The 18,818-nt window shown below is 29.9% G+C and overlaps 1 protein-coding gene across 2 annotated transcripts in view; it reads right to left on the reverse strand.

Moving 5' to 3' along the window:
- LOC108915864 overlaps positions 1-17,722 on the reverse strand; it is a 30,051-nt gene extending 12,329 nt beyond the window's left edge. For both annotated transcript variants that reach the window (XM_018722008.1, XM_018722010.1), the window contains exon 1: positions 17,606-17,722. In XM_018722008.1, the coding sequence (XP_018577524.1) occupies positions 17,606-17,714 (109 nt within the window). In that variant the 5' untranslated portion in view covers positions 17,715-17,722. The remainder of the gene's footprint in view (positions 1-17,605) is intronic.
- Between the last annotated feature and the right edge of the window lie 1,096 nt (positions 17,723-18,818).

An 18,818-nucleotide genomic window follows, 5' to 3' on the forward strand; every position in this document is an offset into this window, starting at 1 on the left:
ATATATATCGTTTTTTAATTTATGTTTTAAAGTTGTCACTGATAAATTGTGATAGTGCAACAATTTAAGTTGTCATAATGTCAAACTTCTTACACAAACTTTCTATTACAAATTTTCTTGTAATTTGGTGTAAACCTGTTAGAAATAAATGAAATTATTATTACTGTATAGTAAAGTAACACTTGATTTCCTCACTTTCCATTTATGAGTTTCATAACAAATTCTACTTGAAGCCAGTAATATATACTTATTTCTTATTGCATGTAACTGTAAACTTGCATCTCCCGTTGCGAAAACGCTTAATTACGTCTACGCGATAAGTGTGAATGACGTACTTCCTTCATTAAGTAAATTAATTTTTAGTTACTATTTAATTTGATGGCAAGTGGCTGACAGCTCGTAACGTATTTAATCACCACTTACAACGCACATGCATACACACTTTTAGAAAAGTCGTTTTCTTTGTTAATTCGAAAAATTAACATTCAACAAGAATTATTTGTAATAAAGTATCGCATTAAAGTGAGGCATAGAAATTTGCAAAAACATTTCGAATTAGGCAAGATTTGGGTCTGTTAAAAATTAATACAGGTGATATTTTTGTCGTAGGGGTTTATAATTTTTTTTAATGTAAACATTAAAATAAGATTAGTCGAAAATTAAGTTCTTGCTTATCTCTTGGTCAAAATAAGATAAATAAATAAATGACCCGGTCTTAGTTAAATTTTGATATTATTTTTGCATTTTTGCAATTATTGTAATATATTTTCCTTATAAAAAATCCTAAATCGACTAAATTTCCTAACTTTAGATTACCCTAGATTACCCTTGATTGCCCTAGAAATCGAAAGCTATATGGGACATAAAAAATAAACCATTTTGTTTAATACAAAATTGTGTTAAACAAAATTTAGTTTAATAATTTGTTATAATTCCTTGAGATATAGAAATTTTTCTTATCTTAATTTTCTTATTCTGTTTAACTTCTTCTCCTTGTTTGTATTTTACTTCATTCTTTCTTATCTGGGCACCAGCTCACATGAGCATATAATCGTACTTTAATTCAAATTTTTGTTCACTATGTTTAGAGAAAGCTTTTGTTTGAAAACAAATTAATTTAAGATATTATCAAATTTTAATTTAACGAGTAATCTCAACTCAGGGTAAGGTTCTGAGAAGATTAATAAGCTAATTTTAAAATATTACACTGATTGATGAATTTAGATATTTAATTTTGAGAAGGCAAAGACAAAAAACATTATATTTGAATTTTAATTGACTAGTCATTATATTTCTTGTAAAAAAATTTCTAATTCATTTAATGACTTGAATTCACAATATTTCCAATTAAATAAAATAATGTGATTGGCTAACACTTAATTTTATTTATTTTTTATTTTACCAACATTATCCAATCTTCAATCAATAAACATTTTCTTAAACTATACCTACGCCACGTCCTACTCTAACTTAATTAAATAACAACATCCAATTATTTGGATTTAAATATTAAATCTAATACAAGTCTGTTTTATATTAAGGTTTTATACCATTCTATCACTGTCTAACACTCTTATTTATTCTCTTGTTGGTCCATTCTCTCCACTAATTCTTTTCTGAACCGTCTAGCACAACTTCTGTCCTTATCTTGTCATTTGGCATGCAATTCCTTGTTATCTGTCTTCTTCCTAATATTTCTTTATTACTACTCCCTGGTCGGTGACTTTAATTAGATGTGGGCGTACTCTGTACTAGTTATTGCTCTATAACATTTAACTTGTTTCGTTATTGGACTTACTTTGACTTCTCTTGGCCTTAATCTTCAATTGATTTAGTTTTTGTGATTATGTTTTCTTCTATTTCTTCTTATTGTATAGTTTTTTTACTTGTTTCTTTATGGTTATTAAATTATCTTCCTTTTTAAAATTCAAAATATAATTTCTACAACTTTTGCTGTCATTCCAATTTTATTCTTTTCTTTTACAAAAATTTAATTATGTACAAATTTTTATTTATTTTGTCTTTCCTTTCTCAATTTCAACCATCTACTGCACTCCTATTAGTCACACTTATTCAACTTTAAAATCAATTTTACTAATTTTATTTTCCCAAATTTACCTTTCCCTTTGATATTTTTAAAATCTTTTGCCTCAATTAATTCTATTACAATATATTATTACTAACAAAAATTATACGTAGGTACATGAATTCTGAACCCTTTTTTAAGAAAATATTAACAATTTGCTTAGAAAATCAATTGGTTCCGCCTATTTATTGACACTGTCCACAGGTTTAGATTGAAAGTTAGACCATCTGCGGCCAGGGAGCATAGAGATCGACACAGAACTAAGAAAAGTACCTCGAAAAGAGACTGAGTATTTTCAATTTACCCTAAAATGCATATGATCGTCCTAGAGACCCAAATATCCACAGCACGCATACACAGTGTGTTGTCCAATATTCGACTGCGACATCAAACTTAATAATTTCGAAAAGAAACTATTTTCCGACATTATTTCCGAGAATACAGAGAATCCTATCTATAAAAAGTTAATTTCTTCAATTTCATTGCATCCGAAACACATTTTAAAAATGTAAAACTTGGACAAGCTGCATTTTGCAAACGTCATTCACATTTTCATATTCTACGTATATTTATTTTAGTTTGTTGCAAAAGCTTCTATTTATATTTGCTGGAAAATCTATTTTTAACTGTATTGGTTGTACTTAGCTTCTGAGGGATTTTAAATGAAGAATTAAAAATAAGGACAGTGCCAAAAGTACATAATTTCAAACGATATAATCCATGCAGTACGCAATAACAAATAACATTCTCTACAAAAAATTCGTTTGCAAAATTTATTCATTTGCTTGTATTATACAAACGACACAATTTTTCAATAATTCCGGTTTAATTCTATTGTCCGAAATTAGCGTCATTATCTTAGAATTAAACAGTTTTTTTAGAATTAAGAAAAGCTCGGAACCTTGACACGAAATGGGCGCTAAAAAAATTTGGTATTCAAATTACCTAGGCTTACGGTTAACATTTTATATTTGCATAATACGGGAACGTAAACTATGGCCGTAATAAATTCTGCTAAAATTAATGGATTTCAACCGCCGCGCAACACTAATTGCATGAAATTAAGTTTATTTTTAGTTATGTCGGGGGATTTCACCTTTTTCCATAAAGAAGTATTGGCTGCTTAACTTCTTTGTATTATGGATTTTTGCAATTTTATGTTGTCTTGTGAAAGAGCGTAATAAAAGTTACCTACTTAAAATTCTATGAACAAAACAAAGAATATATTCCATAAATATAAAACTACCATTAATTTTTGCGATCGGAAGAAGACCATTTGGCTAAATTTACGTGATATGAATAATTCATACAACAACTCAGCATTCATTAATTTTGAACCTATATGTGAATCTGAAATTTTATTAGCTTCCAAAAAATTTAAAAAATAAGATGACATCTGGGTCAGATAAATTACGCTCATTCATTATAAAAGATTGTATATCTGTGTTGGTTATTCCTTTAAAAATATTTTTTAACTTATGTTTGAAGACAAATATATTTCCACTTGATTGGAAACAAGCAAAGGTGTGCCCAATTTTTAAAAATGGCAACAAAGTGAATATTGAAAATTATCGTCCTATATCCTTTCCAACTTTTCTAAAATTTTTGAAATTATGCTGTATAATCGTATATACAATGTTATTAGAGGTCAGTTGTGGTGGAACAGCACGGTTTTATGATGAACAGGTCCACTGTTACAAATTTGATAGTATTTACTCAATTTGTATCTGATACTTTAGATAAAGGCGGTCAAGTCGACACTATTTATACAGATTGTGCAAAGGCGTTTCACAGACTTGATCACCAAATCCTTTTAAAGAAACTTTGGCTTTAATAGCAACGCGTTATCACTATTTAAATCATACTTAAATAATAGAGTCCAATTTGTTTCATATGATGGGTTTGTGTCACCGAATTACTTTGCAAATTCAGGAGTCCCTCAGGGCTCAAACCTAGGGCCTTTATTATTTCTAATTTTTATTAACGACATTTGTCAAGTAGTTGACTGCAATAAGTTATTATTTGCTGATGATATGAAAATCTTTACATCGATTTATAGGTGATTGCTTAAAATTACAGAAGTCTTTAACCAATTTGCAAACTTGCAAATAATAAATTGCATCTTAATATACCCAAATGTAAAATTGTTTCTTATACTAAGAAGAGACTACCTATTATTTTTGAATATGTTATTACTGACTGCACTTTCTCGCTATGAAACCGTTAATGACCTTGGTGTACTTTTCGATCATAGTTTATCTTTTCGGGAACACATATTCACTAAGATAAATGAGGCGGCAAAATCGTATGGCTCCATATTAAGAAACTGTAGAAACTTTAGCAACATTAAAACTTTAAAAACATTATATTATTCGTTTGTCAGGTCTAAATTAGAATATGGTTGCATCATTTGGAATCCATATTATAAGTGTTATAAAATTAGTATTGAAAGAATTCAGAGAAAGTTTTTAAAATTTTTGTATTTTGTAAGAAGTTGGAAATTATCCAGAATTTGATACTCAATACAACACGTTGCTGACAAGGTTTGATATTACCAGATTAGACGTAAGAAGAAAATGTTCTTCACTGTCTTTTTTATACAAAATATTACATAACAGTATTGATTGCTCTGTTTTTCTGTCTCAAATTCAGTTTAATATACCCAGAGAACACTCAAGACATACGAAAATCTTTTTTTACCATTTCTAGAACGAATTTTACTTTAAAATCACCTTTATATGTAATGTGTTGAAACTGCACGAAAACTAAATCAATTGAAGATTAAGAATTAAGATATTAAGTCAAAGTAAGTCCAATAACGAAACAATAACATGTTTTTTGTTATAGAGCAATAACCAGTATCGAGTACGCCCACACCTAATTAAAGTCACCGACCAGGGAATAGTAATAAAGAAATATTAGGAAGAAGACAAATAGCAAGGAATTGCATGACAGGTAACAAGACAAAGACAGAAGTTGTGCTAGACGGTTCAGAAAAGTATTAGAGGAGAGAAAGGACCAAAAAGAAAAGAAATAAGAGTGTTAGACTGATAGAAAGGTATAAAAAACCTTAATATAAAAAGACTTGTATTAGATTTAATATTTAAATCCAAATAATTGGATGTCATTTAATTAAGTTAAGGCAGGATGTGCCGCAGGTATAGTTTAAGAAAATTTTTATTGATCGAAGATTGGATAATGGTGGTACAATAAAAAAATAAAATTAAGTGTTAGCCAATCACATTATTTTATTTAATTGGAAATATAGTGAATTCAAGTCATTAAATGAATTAGTCATTTTTTACAAGAAATAGAATAACTAGTCAATTAAAATTCAAATATATTTTTTTTTGTCTGCCTTCTCGAAATTTAATATCTAAATTCATTAATCAGTGCAATATTTTAAAATTAGTTTACTAATCTTCTCAGAACTTTACCCTGAGGTGAGACTACTCACGTTAGATTAAAATTTGCTTATATCTTAAATTAATTTGTTTTTAAACAAAAGCTTTCTCTAAACATAGCAAACAAAAATTTGAATTAAAGTACGATTATATGCTCATGTGATCTGGCGCCCAGACAAGAAAGAAGGAAATAAAATACAGAGAGGAAGTTAAGCAGAATAAGAAAATTAAGATAAGAAAAATTTCTACATCTCAAAGAATTATAACAATATATATTCAAGATATCATCCTGATCCTGACCTGAACGAATAGTAGCCACTTTACAACATATAAGTTGTTGATATAATATTAACAAGGAGCAGCATTTCTAGAGGGTGTTCAGATTTGTAGTTAACATTTTAAATTTGCCGCCATCTGTGTTTTTCGTATTAGAACTGATTTGGTTTTTTGACAGCTGTAAGTAGAAACATGGCGGTTAATAAATATGGAGAAGTAGGTGTAGGATTGAACAATGTGTCTTTATAGTTACAAATTATTTTAAATTTGGTGAGTTATGCAGAAGTTGGAAGAAAATATCGTACAAAATATAGGAAAACAAATTGTCCAACAAACAGCGCTACTCGAAATATTGTGAATCAAATTAAAAAGACAAAAAAAATTCAAATATAATTGGGTGGTTTTATTTTGAGTACTATTAAAATATAGGGAAAATGAGCTCAACATTGTTTTTCATAGTGAAAGTCCACTCATCTGATTTTGTCCGAAATAAACTTTTAAATTACTTTTTCATTAAAGTTTGATTTTTTAATACATAGCATTGCAAGTACTTGTCTTTACAATCTAATTTAAAGTTTTACAATATGTTAAAATTCACAAGATACAATATGTAGGTAACAAAATTTTGCACCACAAGTAAACAAATTCCGTTTAATAAGAAAAAAGCAGTGAATAGCTATCATTTGATTACTGGAGGATTAAACAGAGCACAAAACTGTAAATATGTGCCACTCCCACTCCATAACCATAACCATAACCACCGTTGTAAATACTTTACAGATTTAGGCGCGAACTACGAGAGCCCACGTATGTATATTTTTCAAATGAATTTTTCAAATCGAGTTAAATTGACTGCACACACATTACAAATTTAACAATTCTTTTTTAATGTGTTTCATATATCCAATCTAATTAATAAATAACATTGTAAACTAACTATTAAATTTTTTTTGCTATGAAAATTTCCAGCCCCCCCTCCTCGCACCAGTTCCCACTGAATTTGTTACATTGTGATGGCTTTTTATAGTCATACATAACATGTATGTATGTATCAAAAAAGCAAACTGTAATTAAATTACTATGAATTATTACTTTATTGTTACCATCCTATTAGTCAGAGTAAAAGACATTGCAGTAGCTTGGTACTGTTTATTATTCACCATGCGTACATTATTTTTAATTAACCCACATACAGTCTGTGTTATAAATAACTTAAAAGCGGGAAAATTGTAAATTAGCCCTGCTTGTATTGATTTATTTTATTATGTTGATCTTTCATATAAAGCAATGGTTTTATGTATTTTTAAAAAATAATATGCAATGAGCTGTAAAAAACTAATCGATAAGTATTTTATAAAATTTATATATTCATTATTTCTACAAATTCATAATTTCATAAAAATACGAGTCAAATTATTTTTTTTAATAGATGTTTTATTATTACTTTTTGCATTTTCACTTTTAAGTTATTAAGCCAATTTAAATAAATTCAAACATGTTCCTAAAAATCCGCTCAAAAGTAATCAAACGATGTTCTTCGATATCAAAAAGTTGTTTTGTATTTTCACTAACAGCTGAATCTAATTAATTCACTGCAATCATGTCCGAGTAAAAATTAACTGGTTAATAGTTAAATTTGAATCACATTGGATTAAATTCACTTTTTATTTACTATTAACCATTTTTGTTTGAGGATTAACTAAAATAAATGGAATTTTTCTACTTTATATTACTTTTAAAAGGTAGGTTTACTGTACTCTCCTGGTAAACATATTTCCGCCATATTTCCATCAATATGTATTGTAAATATTAATATTTCTAATATAAAAGTCATTTAGATATTTGTTTACACACAACAATATATTTCTGATAATCTCAGTATTCGATTAATTATTTTTATAAAAAAAATAGCATTTTGAAGGAAATTTTAAGGAATCATATTTTTCTTTGGTTACTGACGTAATACAAACTGCTACAATTATAAATATTTTTACAGTTCCATGAATATTGTGACGAAAAAAAATTTTCCCTATTAAAATATTTGAAATAATTTAAAGAACGGAATCAACAAAACCCTGTTATATAAAGGACCATAAGTAGTTTGTCAAACCCTTTTATTGTCCATAACTGTATATTTGAAATATTAGAAGTTCCTAAAATAAGCTTCTCATGAATTCTTCAAACAACAGATTATTGTCTTCTGTTGTGTCTTTATTAAAGTACTTGCATTTAAGAGAAATATTTGATAGGAATTAAGTAATGTTTGGATTTTTACTTTACTTTGCTTTTTACTTAACTTCTTATTTTTATAATGTCGTTCGATATTAGATTTATAAAAAGTGATATTTTAGTATTCAGTTAACGATTTAATAAAGAGCTGTGATTTACTTTGATATTCAGCTTCACAAAGATGTGTCAAAATGGAATTATGTAAACATCTATAAAAATAATAATAAACGTAGGTATATCTGATACAGAAGTTGCACTCTGAATTGTAGAATTATTATTTAATATATGTATAAAAGGGAGAATTTATGTTTAAATACACCTTTTTTTTTCACTGACGTATTCGCCATAATTTCGAAAGATGACAAATACTGCCGTTATAATTTATGTTTTTACTTTCAGTAAATTATTTCATTTTTATTTGATAAATTATCATTTTACAGAATCGAATAATAGTTTTTAATTTAAAAAAATAACAGAAAACCATCCTCAACCATCTAAAAGTTACCTAAAAAGTTTACATTTATCAAATTTAATGATACTTGTTTAGAGTTTTATTAATATGTTCTGTTTGAGTAAGTCTAGTGTTGCATTACAGACTATAGTATACAACTTTTTTGTCCTATGTTGACATTCCTTTTGTATCCTAATAGATCTTTCCGAAAAACATTAAGTTTACTCCTAAAAATTTCCAGAAAATTATCTTCTTCGATAACGAACTTTCCGTCCCTAAATTTGTTGCATCTTTTTTTTTCAGCGTGAATTTGTAAGTTTTGCATAATATATTTTTTTTACTAAATTATATATTACTGGAAATTCTGATCATTTTCAACGATTTTTATAAAATTGTTCATTTTATAATTTTTGAACATGATTGACTATCAGGGAATATTCCTAGAACTGTTGACATTTACCACAAATATGCTATTTTTAAGAAGAATTTGATGAGTGCAAAACTGGAGGTCTCATCTTTGACATTTCTTTAAATCATTACATACATAGTCATTATTTTATACAACAAATTAAAGAAACAACATTAGTTTTAATTTCTAAATATGAATATGAACGACAACATTCTTTTTTCATAGACTATACGAATAAAATACAAACATAATGTTACGGTGTAACAAACCCTATTACGAACGAAAAAAATCGATACGCTATTATTGCAGCAATGAAGTTAAGAGAGTATTTATCGTGTAATACACTTTTTATTATGCTATAATTTTTCCATTTGGTACGAATCCGATTAGATCTATTGAATCTTAACAGAGACTTAGTTTGTCCGATTTTTTCACAGGGTAGTTAATTTTTAAAATTAAATTTTAGGAACAGGTAGATTAGCAAAAAATTATGATTGTTGTGCTATATTAGGAATATGTATAGCTGCTTTTCAGAAGGGTTGGCAAAATTTTTTTAAAATTTTTTCCTTTCATTGAGTACTTCTACCACATGTTGATCCAAAAGAATCAGTCAATGATTTCATGAGCTTGCGTTTGATTAACCAGAAATATTTCACACAGACAAAAGATCACTATAAACTCTAGAACGAGTTAACTTTTTCTGTATTCAAAAATCCAGGGCCGTAAAGAAGGACAACTTTGGGGAAGGGCTTTGCTTCCTTCTAGTTCCTTTCTAAAGAGCGTCTCTCCCTTCTAAGTTTAGATAATTTTTGTTGAAAAACTACTCAGCTTATCTAGCATATTTTTTATAAAACAAAACGTTAATAAAGTAAGTTTCAAATTATAACTAGTTTTTTAAATTTTGAAACTATGTTCATTTTTAATCAAACCTATTATTTCTCATTTCTGGCACATAAAATTGGACTCCCAACAAAAAAGTTATAGACAATCTCACAGAAAACAAGTAGCTTTTTATGATTTTCAAAAATAAAAAATTGTGGTATATAAGAATATACTAATTTAACCCAGGGACGAATTTTAGTCGGGACCCAATATATTATTGGTTTTAATTATTATTGTAACTAAATTAATCACACTTTCGACTAGGATAAGCGGATAATCCTATAATCCAGATGTTTATTTCGAGTAATTATATAAGTGCCTATATTTGAGTGAAATGAATCAGTTTTACTTCAAATATCATATCATAATATGTGAAAATCAAGTGTCTTTAATATGTTCATTCTTTTCATTCACTCCAATTATTTACAATTTATATCCTATATCTAAAAAATAAGCAAAATAATATAGTGAATTAGAGAGTGATTCTCAACTGTGTATTTTTTCATTTTTTACCCACGTTGTGGGTAATTTAATATTTCACTAAGCAGTTGATCTTTCAACACCATGAGTTTGTCTAAGATATATCTATTATACAGAAAAATAAGTGACGTAGGAATCTTATTCTCAATAACTTTTTAGAGTTGCTTGGTTGCGTTTTTCTTGCACGTTCCTTGCATATTACTACAGCTTTTTGAAATTTTCTTGGACCTACATTGGTTTCAGATGTTGCATTGACTTAACTCTAATTTTATTTAAAAAAAAGTAACGTCTATTAGGACACATTATATAATTATGTAATTGGAAAGTATTTATATCTACTGTTCAGTACATTCTCAACTATATTTTGTTAATATAAGAATGAAAATGTGCACGGTGTTAAAAATAGTGTTTAAGACAGATTTTAACAAATACAAGAAATGGTTTTGATATGATAAATAACTTAAAATTGTGTAAACTTTTTTAATAATGGAGCAGAATTTTAAAATAGTCCATAATAAATAAAAATAAGAACGCATGAGAGATATCTCAATACTTACCAACTGTCCGCACATCAACCGTTTGAATATACCTTCCAGTTTTTTTTATAAATATAGAGAAATTATGAAGTGTAGCACATGGGAATGAATCCTACTGATGCAGGTTTTGCATACATTCTGTTTTTTTGAGACGTTTGCATAGCTGGCGAATATTTGACAAGTGAAGACATGCTGTCGATCGTACCGATATGCAGCAACCATACATACGCAATTGCTTACTTTTGACAAATATTTGGCAAGTAACTGCATCGTATAGAGCTGCCTTAACACTGTCTTTTAACAACTTGTGTAATTAGTAAAATATAAAAGTTACTTCGATTTTGATTATTTGCAGTCAATAGTAGAAAAATTCATTCAAATTCCTTAGTAACCTATATTGAGCCTATTATTCCCTGTATTTACTATATATTATAGATTCAAAATTATTGTTTATACCATCATATTGATATTTGCTTAATATTACTAAGTAATAGTAAAATAATTTGTTATGCACCACTAGTAAAATGATTGATCTATATATTTCTATCCATAATTTATCAAAACGGAGTAATAAAATATACGTATGTCCTATTGTAATAATGATTTCTCATGAATAACAAAACGAAAAGTTATTTTAATAGAAACGGAGCATGATTGTTGCAATGAATCATCTTGCTATAAATTTAAATGAAACCCGCCCTTCCAGTTACTCATAAACGTGACGGAAATTACTCCAAGCAAAACTGGAACGCAATATAAAAAATACTTTCATGTAGGCAAATAAATTTTTCAATACTTTTGTATTGCTAACACTTTTGATTTGTTACACATATTTTGGGAAAGTCAAACAAAAGAGGATCTGCAGAGTTTATAGTTAAATAGGTATGTAATTAAAATTATACCTACTTTCATGCAAATACTTTGCTTTAATTCAATATTAATATACAGAGTGATCTTCTAAGAACAAATATGTTTGGGATAATAATCATACCGCGGAAGAAACATATTAGTGCATTTGAAATCTTAAACAGAAACCCCCCATTTTTATTAAAGATTCGGATTCTACGGCTAAAAGTACGTAAAATTTGTCTGTGACAGTTTTTTCGACTCATGATAGATGGGGATGTAGTAGACGAAATTCAATTGTTTTCAATTTCTCCTATTGAGAATCTATTCATACGATTTGGAAAATGAACTGCCAACATCACTTGAAGATTTGAGCTTAGAAATACTACAGAACATGTGGTTTCAACATGATGGTTGCCCAGCACACTATTCTATGGTAGCACGTGAAGTAGGTACTTGATCGTGATTTCAGTGGTCGCAAAATCTGTAAGGCTGGTCAGATAAATTGGCCTGCTAGATCATCAGGTCTTACTTCGCCAGATTGTTTTTTATGGGGCTATCTCAAAGACAAAGTTTACAGTTTACAAACAGGGACCAACAACACGTGAGAATATGATCGAGTGAATCAGAGAAGCTTGTACCGAAATTCAAGCAAACACACTTCTCAGTTGTGTACAGTCATTTGAAATAGGGAATAAAAAGTGTATTGAAATCGAAGGCCATTATTTTGGGCACTTACTTCAATTGAGAGATGATAATACGAGGGGCCTCGTGTAAATCAAGCACTCTGATAAGTAAAAGGCGAAGGGACTCACATAAATCAAATTCCCTGATAGGTGAGAGGCACGAGGACTCTATCTAAATCAAGCACTGTGATACGTGACAGATATTAGATATTGATTAAGCACCTCGAAGGCAACAAATGAATACACTTTTTTGAAGACGACGAAAAAAGGTGGTGGTATTTTTTATTGCTAGTGCTAATATTGAAAGAACAATTGTCTTTCGGGTTGTCACTCTGTGGTCTATGTTCCTGATCACTACTAGTTATAGAATTACGTTGCACTTTCTTAGCCTTAGCTAGGAATCTTTCACCTGCCCTTGTTGTTCTTGGACTAGGCTCTGTGGAAGCGGGCTCTCTAACAGAACCCCTATGCTCGCGCTGACGTTCATTTCGATTCTTGTTGGTTCTAAAGCTGCTACAAATAGAACCTCTCCTAGATAATAGTGATCCTCTGAGTTGATCTGTAGTGGCCTCTGTAGATGCAGTGATGACTATGCAAATGCCACGGCTGAGCCTACTAAGACTAAGGAAATACAATGTAATTCTGTAACTGGTGGTGACCAGGACACAGCACAACCCAAAAATTGCTACATATACTACATATTTATGTAGGCAGTAATAAATATTTGTGAAGCAAGCAAGACAATAGCATAACGTTAAATGTCATTAGAAATGCATTTATTTTGCAGCATAAACAACTGAGTAAACAAGCGAAGAAAAAAGGGAGCCTCCCAAAGATTATCCCACCATTCAGAGAGACCTTGTACATACAAAAAGAAAATAAGTTGAATCATCAAATTTGATTTAAAATGTGAATAGTACTAGGAATACTTTCATTCTTGATATATTTTTAAAAACAGTAAAAAGTAATGAGTCTGTAATTTATATCCGAATTTATGTTTAATATTATGTAATCCTCATACACTAATAGATTAGTTTTAAAAAAGAGAAATGCAGTCATAAAGAACAATTAATTTTTAATTTATTTTAAATTATAAGTTACTAAATTAAGTCATTTGTTCAAATAAAATAAGTAATATTCTGAAAAGATTTTGTTCGAGTCTATTGAACTGAATAATTGCTACGAAAGGAAAATCAATATTTTTTTATTTCACGTATTTCCATTCAGTCATAGTCTCGTTTTCCAATAATTATAGGGAACGTTAAAACGAACTGTTTGTATTTGTTCCACGATGTTTTTATTCAGCAATTGATTTATTATGGAAAACTTATAAAATGAAAATAGTCCCAGTGAATTATTATTATTTCTATTTAACTATTTTTTAATAATGCTTGTAGTGCACCTATTATCTGTATCTCCAGTGGCGGAGATACAGGGTATCAGTGGCATATTTTTCTAAATAAAATAGTACGCTACTGTTTTACGGTACCAACTATGATATTCTCGGATTCGTCTTTCAATTTTCTACAAATTACTACTCTCTTATGTTTTTCGAAAATAGCTTGATTTTCGAGTAAACCCTAAAAAACCAACTGAAAACACTTGTACTTAAATGACATGACAAGCACTTATTCTATTAAAGAAATTAATAACATAAGTCATCATTTTCATGATTTTATTTGAGTAAATGCTCAAAAATACCTCCATTTCCACGAACACGGGTCCGACATCTTTTTAGTAACGAAAATGTAATTTCTTTGAAATTTATTGTTGCTTGAATCTGATGAAAAGCATTATTTATTCTTTCTTCTAACTGCTCAGAATGTCAAAGTTTCTATCGCAGCCCACTATGTAATTTTAAAAAACATTATATTCGAATATAGAAGTGTTCGTTTTTTAAGTTTTATTTGCTTTTGAGTTTACTTTCGTTGCAATCTATGCAAAAATATGCAGCAAATACAAAAACAATTAGGCTCTTCCGATACTTCTCTTGTAAGCCAGGAAAAAGAGCTGGGAAATGACCATTTCGCGACTTTTTGTTTCGGAGAGCTGAATTTATCACTATAGATGCTAAATATTATGTACAATAACATATTAGTTACCACAGTCATAAAAATGGAGGGAAGATTGTTGACAGGGTGGTTAATTGTATAATTTTTACGTAAATTCACGTTTTTCGCTAATAACTTTTTTCCGTTCATTTCCACGAGAAAACAGTAATTTACTTTTTTTTGTCCTCAAAAGACCTACAAAACTAGCCTTCGCGCTTCAAAAAATATTGATTAGATCAAAAGTTATAAACAGAAGAAGTTTCTTTATGACTTTTGAATTAAACATTTATAAACTGCGTTATTATTACCAGAACGTTTTGGCATCGCATCCTCTCATTCCTTATCACTGTCTAATAACTTACACGAAATCTGGAATCGGTAAGTTGAATAGTTTACAAGTTATGGCCTTATAAACAAATTAACTAATTACTAGTCTGGACGATCTCGAGCACAATCGCACTAATTTTTTTCACGGTAGATTTCATAATAATACATTTAAATCTATCATTTTAAATTTGCAACTTGGATTTTTTTTTATTTTTTAGCCTTAGTTACACAATGAAATATATGACGCACGCGCGTGATATAGTTATACAGGGTGGTCCCGAGGTAATGGGCCAAAATTCATGGATAGATTCCCCAAGTAAAAATATTGCGAGTTAGCCGAACTTACATTAGTCTAAAAGTTGATAGTTAAAGAGATACAGGGTGTTAAATGTAAAATATTATTTCAGTTTTTTTTAAATTTATTCCTTAACAAATGCAAATATCCTCACAAAATTTTGGGGATTGGAGTCCTTTGAGTACAGGAATTGAAATATGTTCACATTTTGGTTAAAGTTCATAGAGGGCGCTAGCTGCAGTAGATTGAATGTGTTAAAAACGACATAACTTTTTTGTACTTTAAGGTATCTCAACAATTTCTTATTTTTCAACTTTTTTTACACAAAAAATACACACACACACACACTTTATTAAAGCAGCTATATCGCACCGTTTTCGAGATATTTGGCTTTGAAACTTCCAATGCTGTTGCATTGAATTACAATTAAGTACCTACAGGTATTATTAATTTAGGGGTAAAGTTTCTTAAGTAGGATTTGGACGAAAATCAAATAATTGACGTCCTACTTGTCTTATTGCTATTTCTATTAAGTATTATTCGTATCTAATTAAAATTACATCTTAGCTTACACATTAAATTGTATACTCGTATACATACATAAATGTTAGATAGAATGCCGAGGTTTTCGTTTTTGGAGTTACATGAAATCAGTTGTTAATGGAGAAACTATAAACACTTGAGAAGAACTTTAGTAGCAGGTTTTAAATGCTGCAAAGTCATTTCGCATTAAGGATTTATACTTTAAAATAAGACAATATTTTAATAAACGTGTTAATAAATGTATTGAAGTTAGAGGTGGACATTTTGAGCAATTATTGTCAAAAAGGCATATTTTTTACTAATGTTTACTATTTTACTGTTCATTACAATTTTTAATTCTAAATAAACCCTTGTTTTTGACATTTCTAAATTATTTTAATTATTTCAACTATTAGCATTGGAAGTTCTAAACCAAAATATCTGGGAAACGGTGCGAGGCAGCTACTTTCATAAAGTCTACATTTTTTGTGTAAAAAAAGTTGATGGAAAATAAGAATTTGATATCAAAGATGAGATACCTTAAAGTACAAAAAAGTTATGTCGTTTCCAACACCTTCAGTCTACAGCAACTAGCGCCCTCTATGAACTGCAACCAAAATGTGAACAAATTTCAATTCATCTATCCAAAGAACCCCAAACCCGAAAATTTTGTGTAGATATTTGCATTTATTAAGAATGGAAATAAACTAAAATAATATTTTACATTTAACACTCTGTATCTCTTTAACTATCAACTTTTGGACTAAGGTAAGTTCGGCTAAATCGCAATATTTTTGCTTCAGGAATCTACACATGAATTTTGGCTCATTACCTCGGGACCACCCTGTATATTATTACATATTCGAAAAGCTTATGAAAAGAGCTTTAAGTTAAAAAAAATCGTCAAGATTCGTTGAAAAACAACAGTTACAGTTACAGACTGTCAAATATATTATTTTCAAGCAAATTTCGCTTTTTTAACGGCAGGACTATCAATATTTTCATCATTTTCATCGGACTCGCTGTCGTTCGCTTCCCCCACCCTTCCGCCGCGCCACGGCTTGCCGAAAAATCAATCGACTTTTAACAATATTTCTTATGCACTTCCAAAAATAAAATATTTCTATCTGGGAAAGTACTCGAGTTGTCGGTTATGACAGTATTTTTGCCGCTACCACCCTAATTTGTTTAACAATAGACCGTCAACTTTGACAGTCTGTAACTCCGTTGTTTTTCAACGAATCTTGACGTTTTTTTTTTAACTTAAAGCTCTTTTCATAAGCTTTCCGAATATGTAATAATATATAACTATGTCACGCGCGTGCGTCGTATATTTCATGAAAAAAAATCAGTGCTATTGTGGGAGATGCTCGGGATCGTCCAGATTAATATTTAGTTAATTTGTTTATATGGTCATAACTTGTAAACTATTCAACTTACCGATTCCAGATTTCGTGTGAGTTGTTAGACAGTGATAAGGAATGAGAGGATGCGATGCCAAGACGTTCTGGTAATAATAACGCAGTTTATAAATGTTTTATTCAAAAGTCATACTTCTTACTGTTTATAACTTTTGACCTAATCAATAATTTTTGACGCTCGAGGGCTAGTTTTGTAGAGTTTTTGAAGACGAAAAAAAAGTAATCTACTGTTTTCTCGTGGGAATGAACGGAAATAAGTTATAAGCGAAAAACGTGAATTTATGTAAAAATTATACAATAACCACCCTGTAAACAATCTTCCTCCCATTTTTTATGATTTTTATATTTATGGAAACTAATATGTTATTAGTATATTTAGCATCTATATCTAATGATAAATTCAGCTTGCCGAAACAAAAAATCGCGAAATGGTCATTTCCCAGTTCTTTTTCCTGGCCTATTGATGTAAATACCGATTTCAAAAAGAAAACAAATTTCAGAGGGTCACCTTTAAGGAGCCCCTCCTTCTTAGAATGATACTTCCTCGCTGAAGTTTCTATAAACCTTTTCTTTGATCTTTAATCGTACTATGCCTGAGATAAGAAGAACGTGATAAGCCACCTTGTATAATGTTTTATATAATGGGAACAAGATAAGAAAAATCGAGAAATTTCCAGAAATAAAAGAAAGTTTTTAATATTTACCGTGGAGCGCTTCCTCGCCTTTGACAACTGTCTCGCTCACCGACTCCTTAGCGCCGTCCACCAGGTTCTTCCCGCTTTCCACAAGTGGAGTACTGCTGGCACACCCCATGCTGCCACCGTTAGTTATGACCGCTGGGGTAAAACTGACCACCGGTCACCGCCACCCTTACGGCGACGTACAGTTTCCTTGGGAAACACCTACGTATATTAATGTTTTATTATTCAAACAATATCGAACGCCGGTGCCCCGTTGAGGGCCACCCAATTACGTGAGCCAGAAAGTGAGATTTCGCTGTAAATAGGTGTTCACTTTAAAATGAAAATTAATCGATACTGACTTCGTGTTGATGTCAACAAACCAGAATATATTTGTAAGAGCAGACGGATCGCACCTGGTCGATTTATTTTATTTAAACAGCACTGTTTAGATATCTATTTATTTATCTAGATATATCTAGACATACTCGTACAATAGTTATTTATTGTACTAGAACAATATAATATTATCCAACACTTGTATATAATGACACTATAATTTCTTTAGTTTTAAAGGAATAATGTGGCCTATAAGTCACTAGTGAGTTATAAGTCATAAGTCACTAGTAAGTTATGACTTATAACCCACTAGTGACTTATAGAAATCATAAAGAGTCAAATGTTTGGTTTATTTTTCTAGTTTTTTTTTAGAAAACCAATTTGAAACAGTAATAAGTCAACAAATAACCTAAAATGCTACAAACTTACAATTTACCTACTTAATAATACTAACATTAACATTTATGGTAAAGCCGCAATTTGATGCCAAAGGATTATTGGAATCATTTTGAGATTGTGGTAAATTTATAGAACAGGTTGCCCCTTTGCTTGTGCAATATCAATTTTGCTGGAAATCATCTATATAACCTTTTGCCATGGTAGATGACTTCCATCCACCGTGGCGTTTGAGTGTTGCGATATCCTCTCCAGCATTGGCCAAGAGAGTTGCAGATGCGCGACGCAAGCCACACCCTGTATCTAAATTAGAATCTGTCCGAACACCAACATTTGCGCAACAACATCAGGGATTTTTGATAGCTTATTAATACCAACTCATTGACGTGTGCATTCTGAAGTCAATTCCTCGCAACGGCAAGCGTCAAAAACTCCTAATATCAACGCCACCTAAAAACGACAAATTAAAGTTAAACTATTCAGTAGAACCTACCTTATTGAT

Source organism: Anoplophora glabripennis, unplaced genomic scaffold (genome assembly GCF_000390285.2).
Source record: "Anoplophora glabripennis isolate ALB-LARVAE unplaced genomic scaffold, Agla_2.0 scaffold943, whole genome shotgun sequence".
Taxonomy (NCBI): domain Eukaryota; kingdom Metazoa; phylum Arthropoda; class Insecta; order Coleoptera; family Cerambycidae; genus Anoplophora; species Anoplophora glabripennis.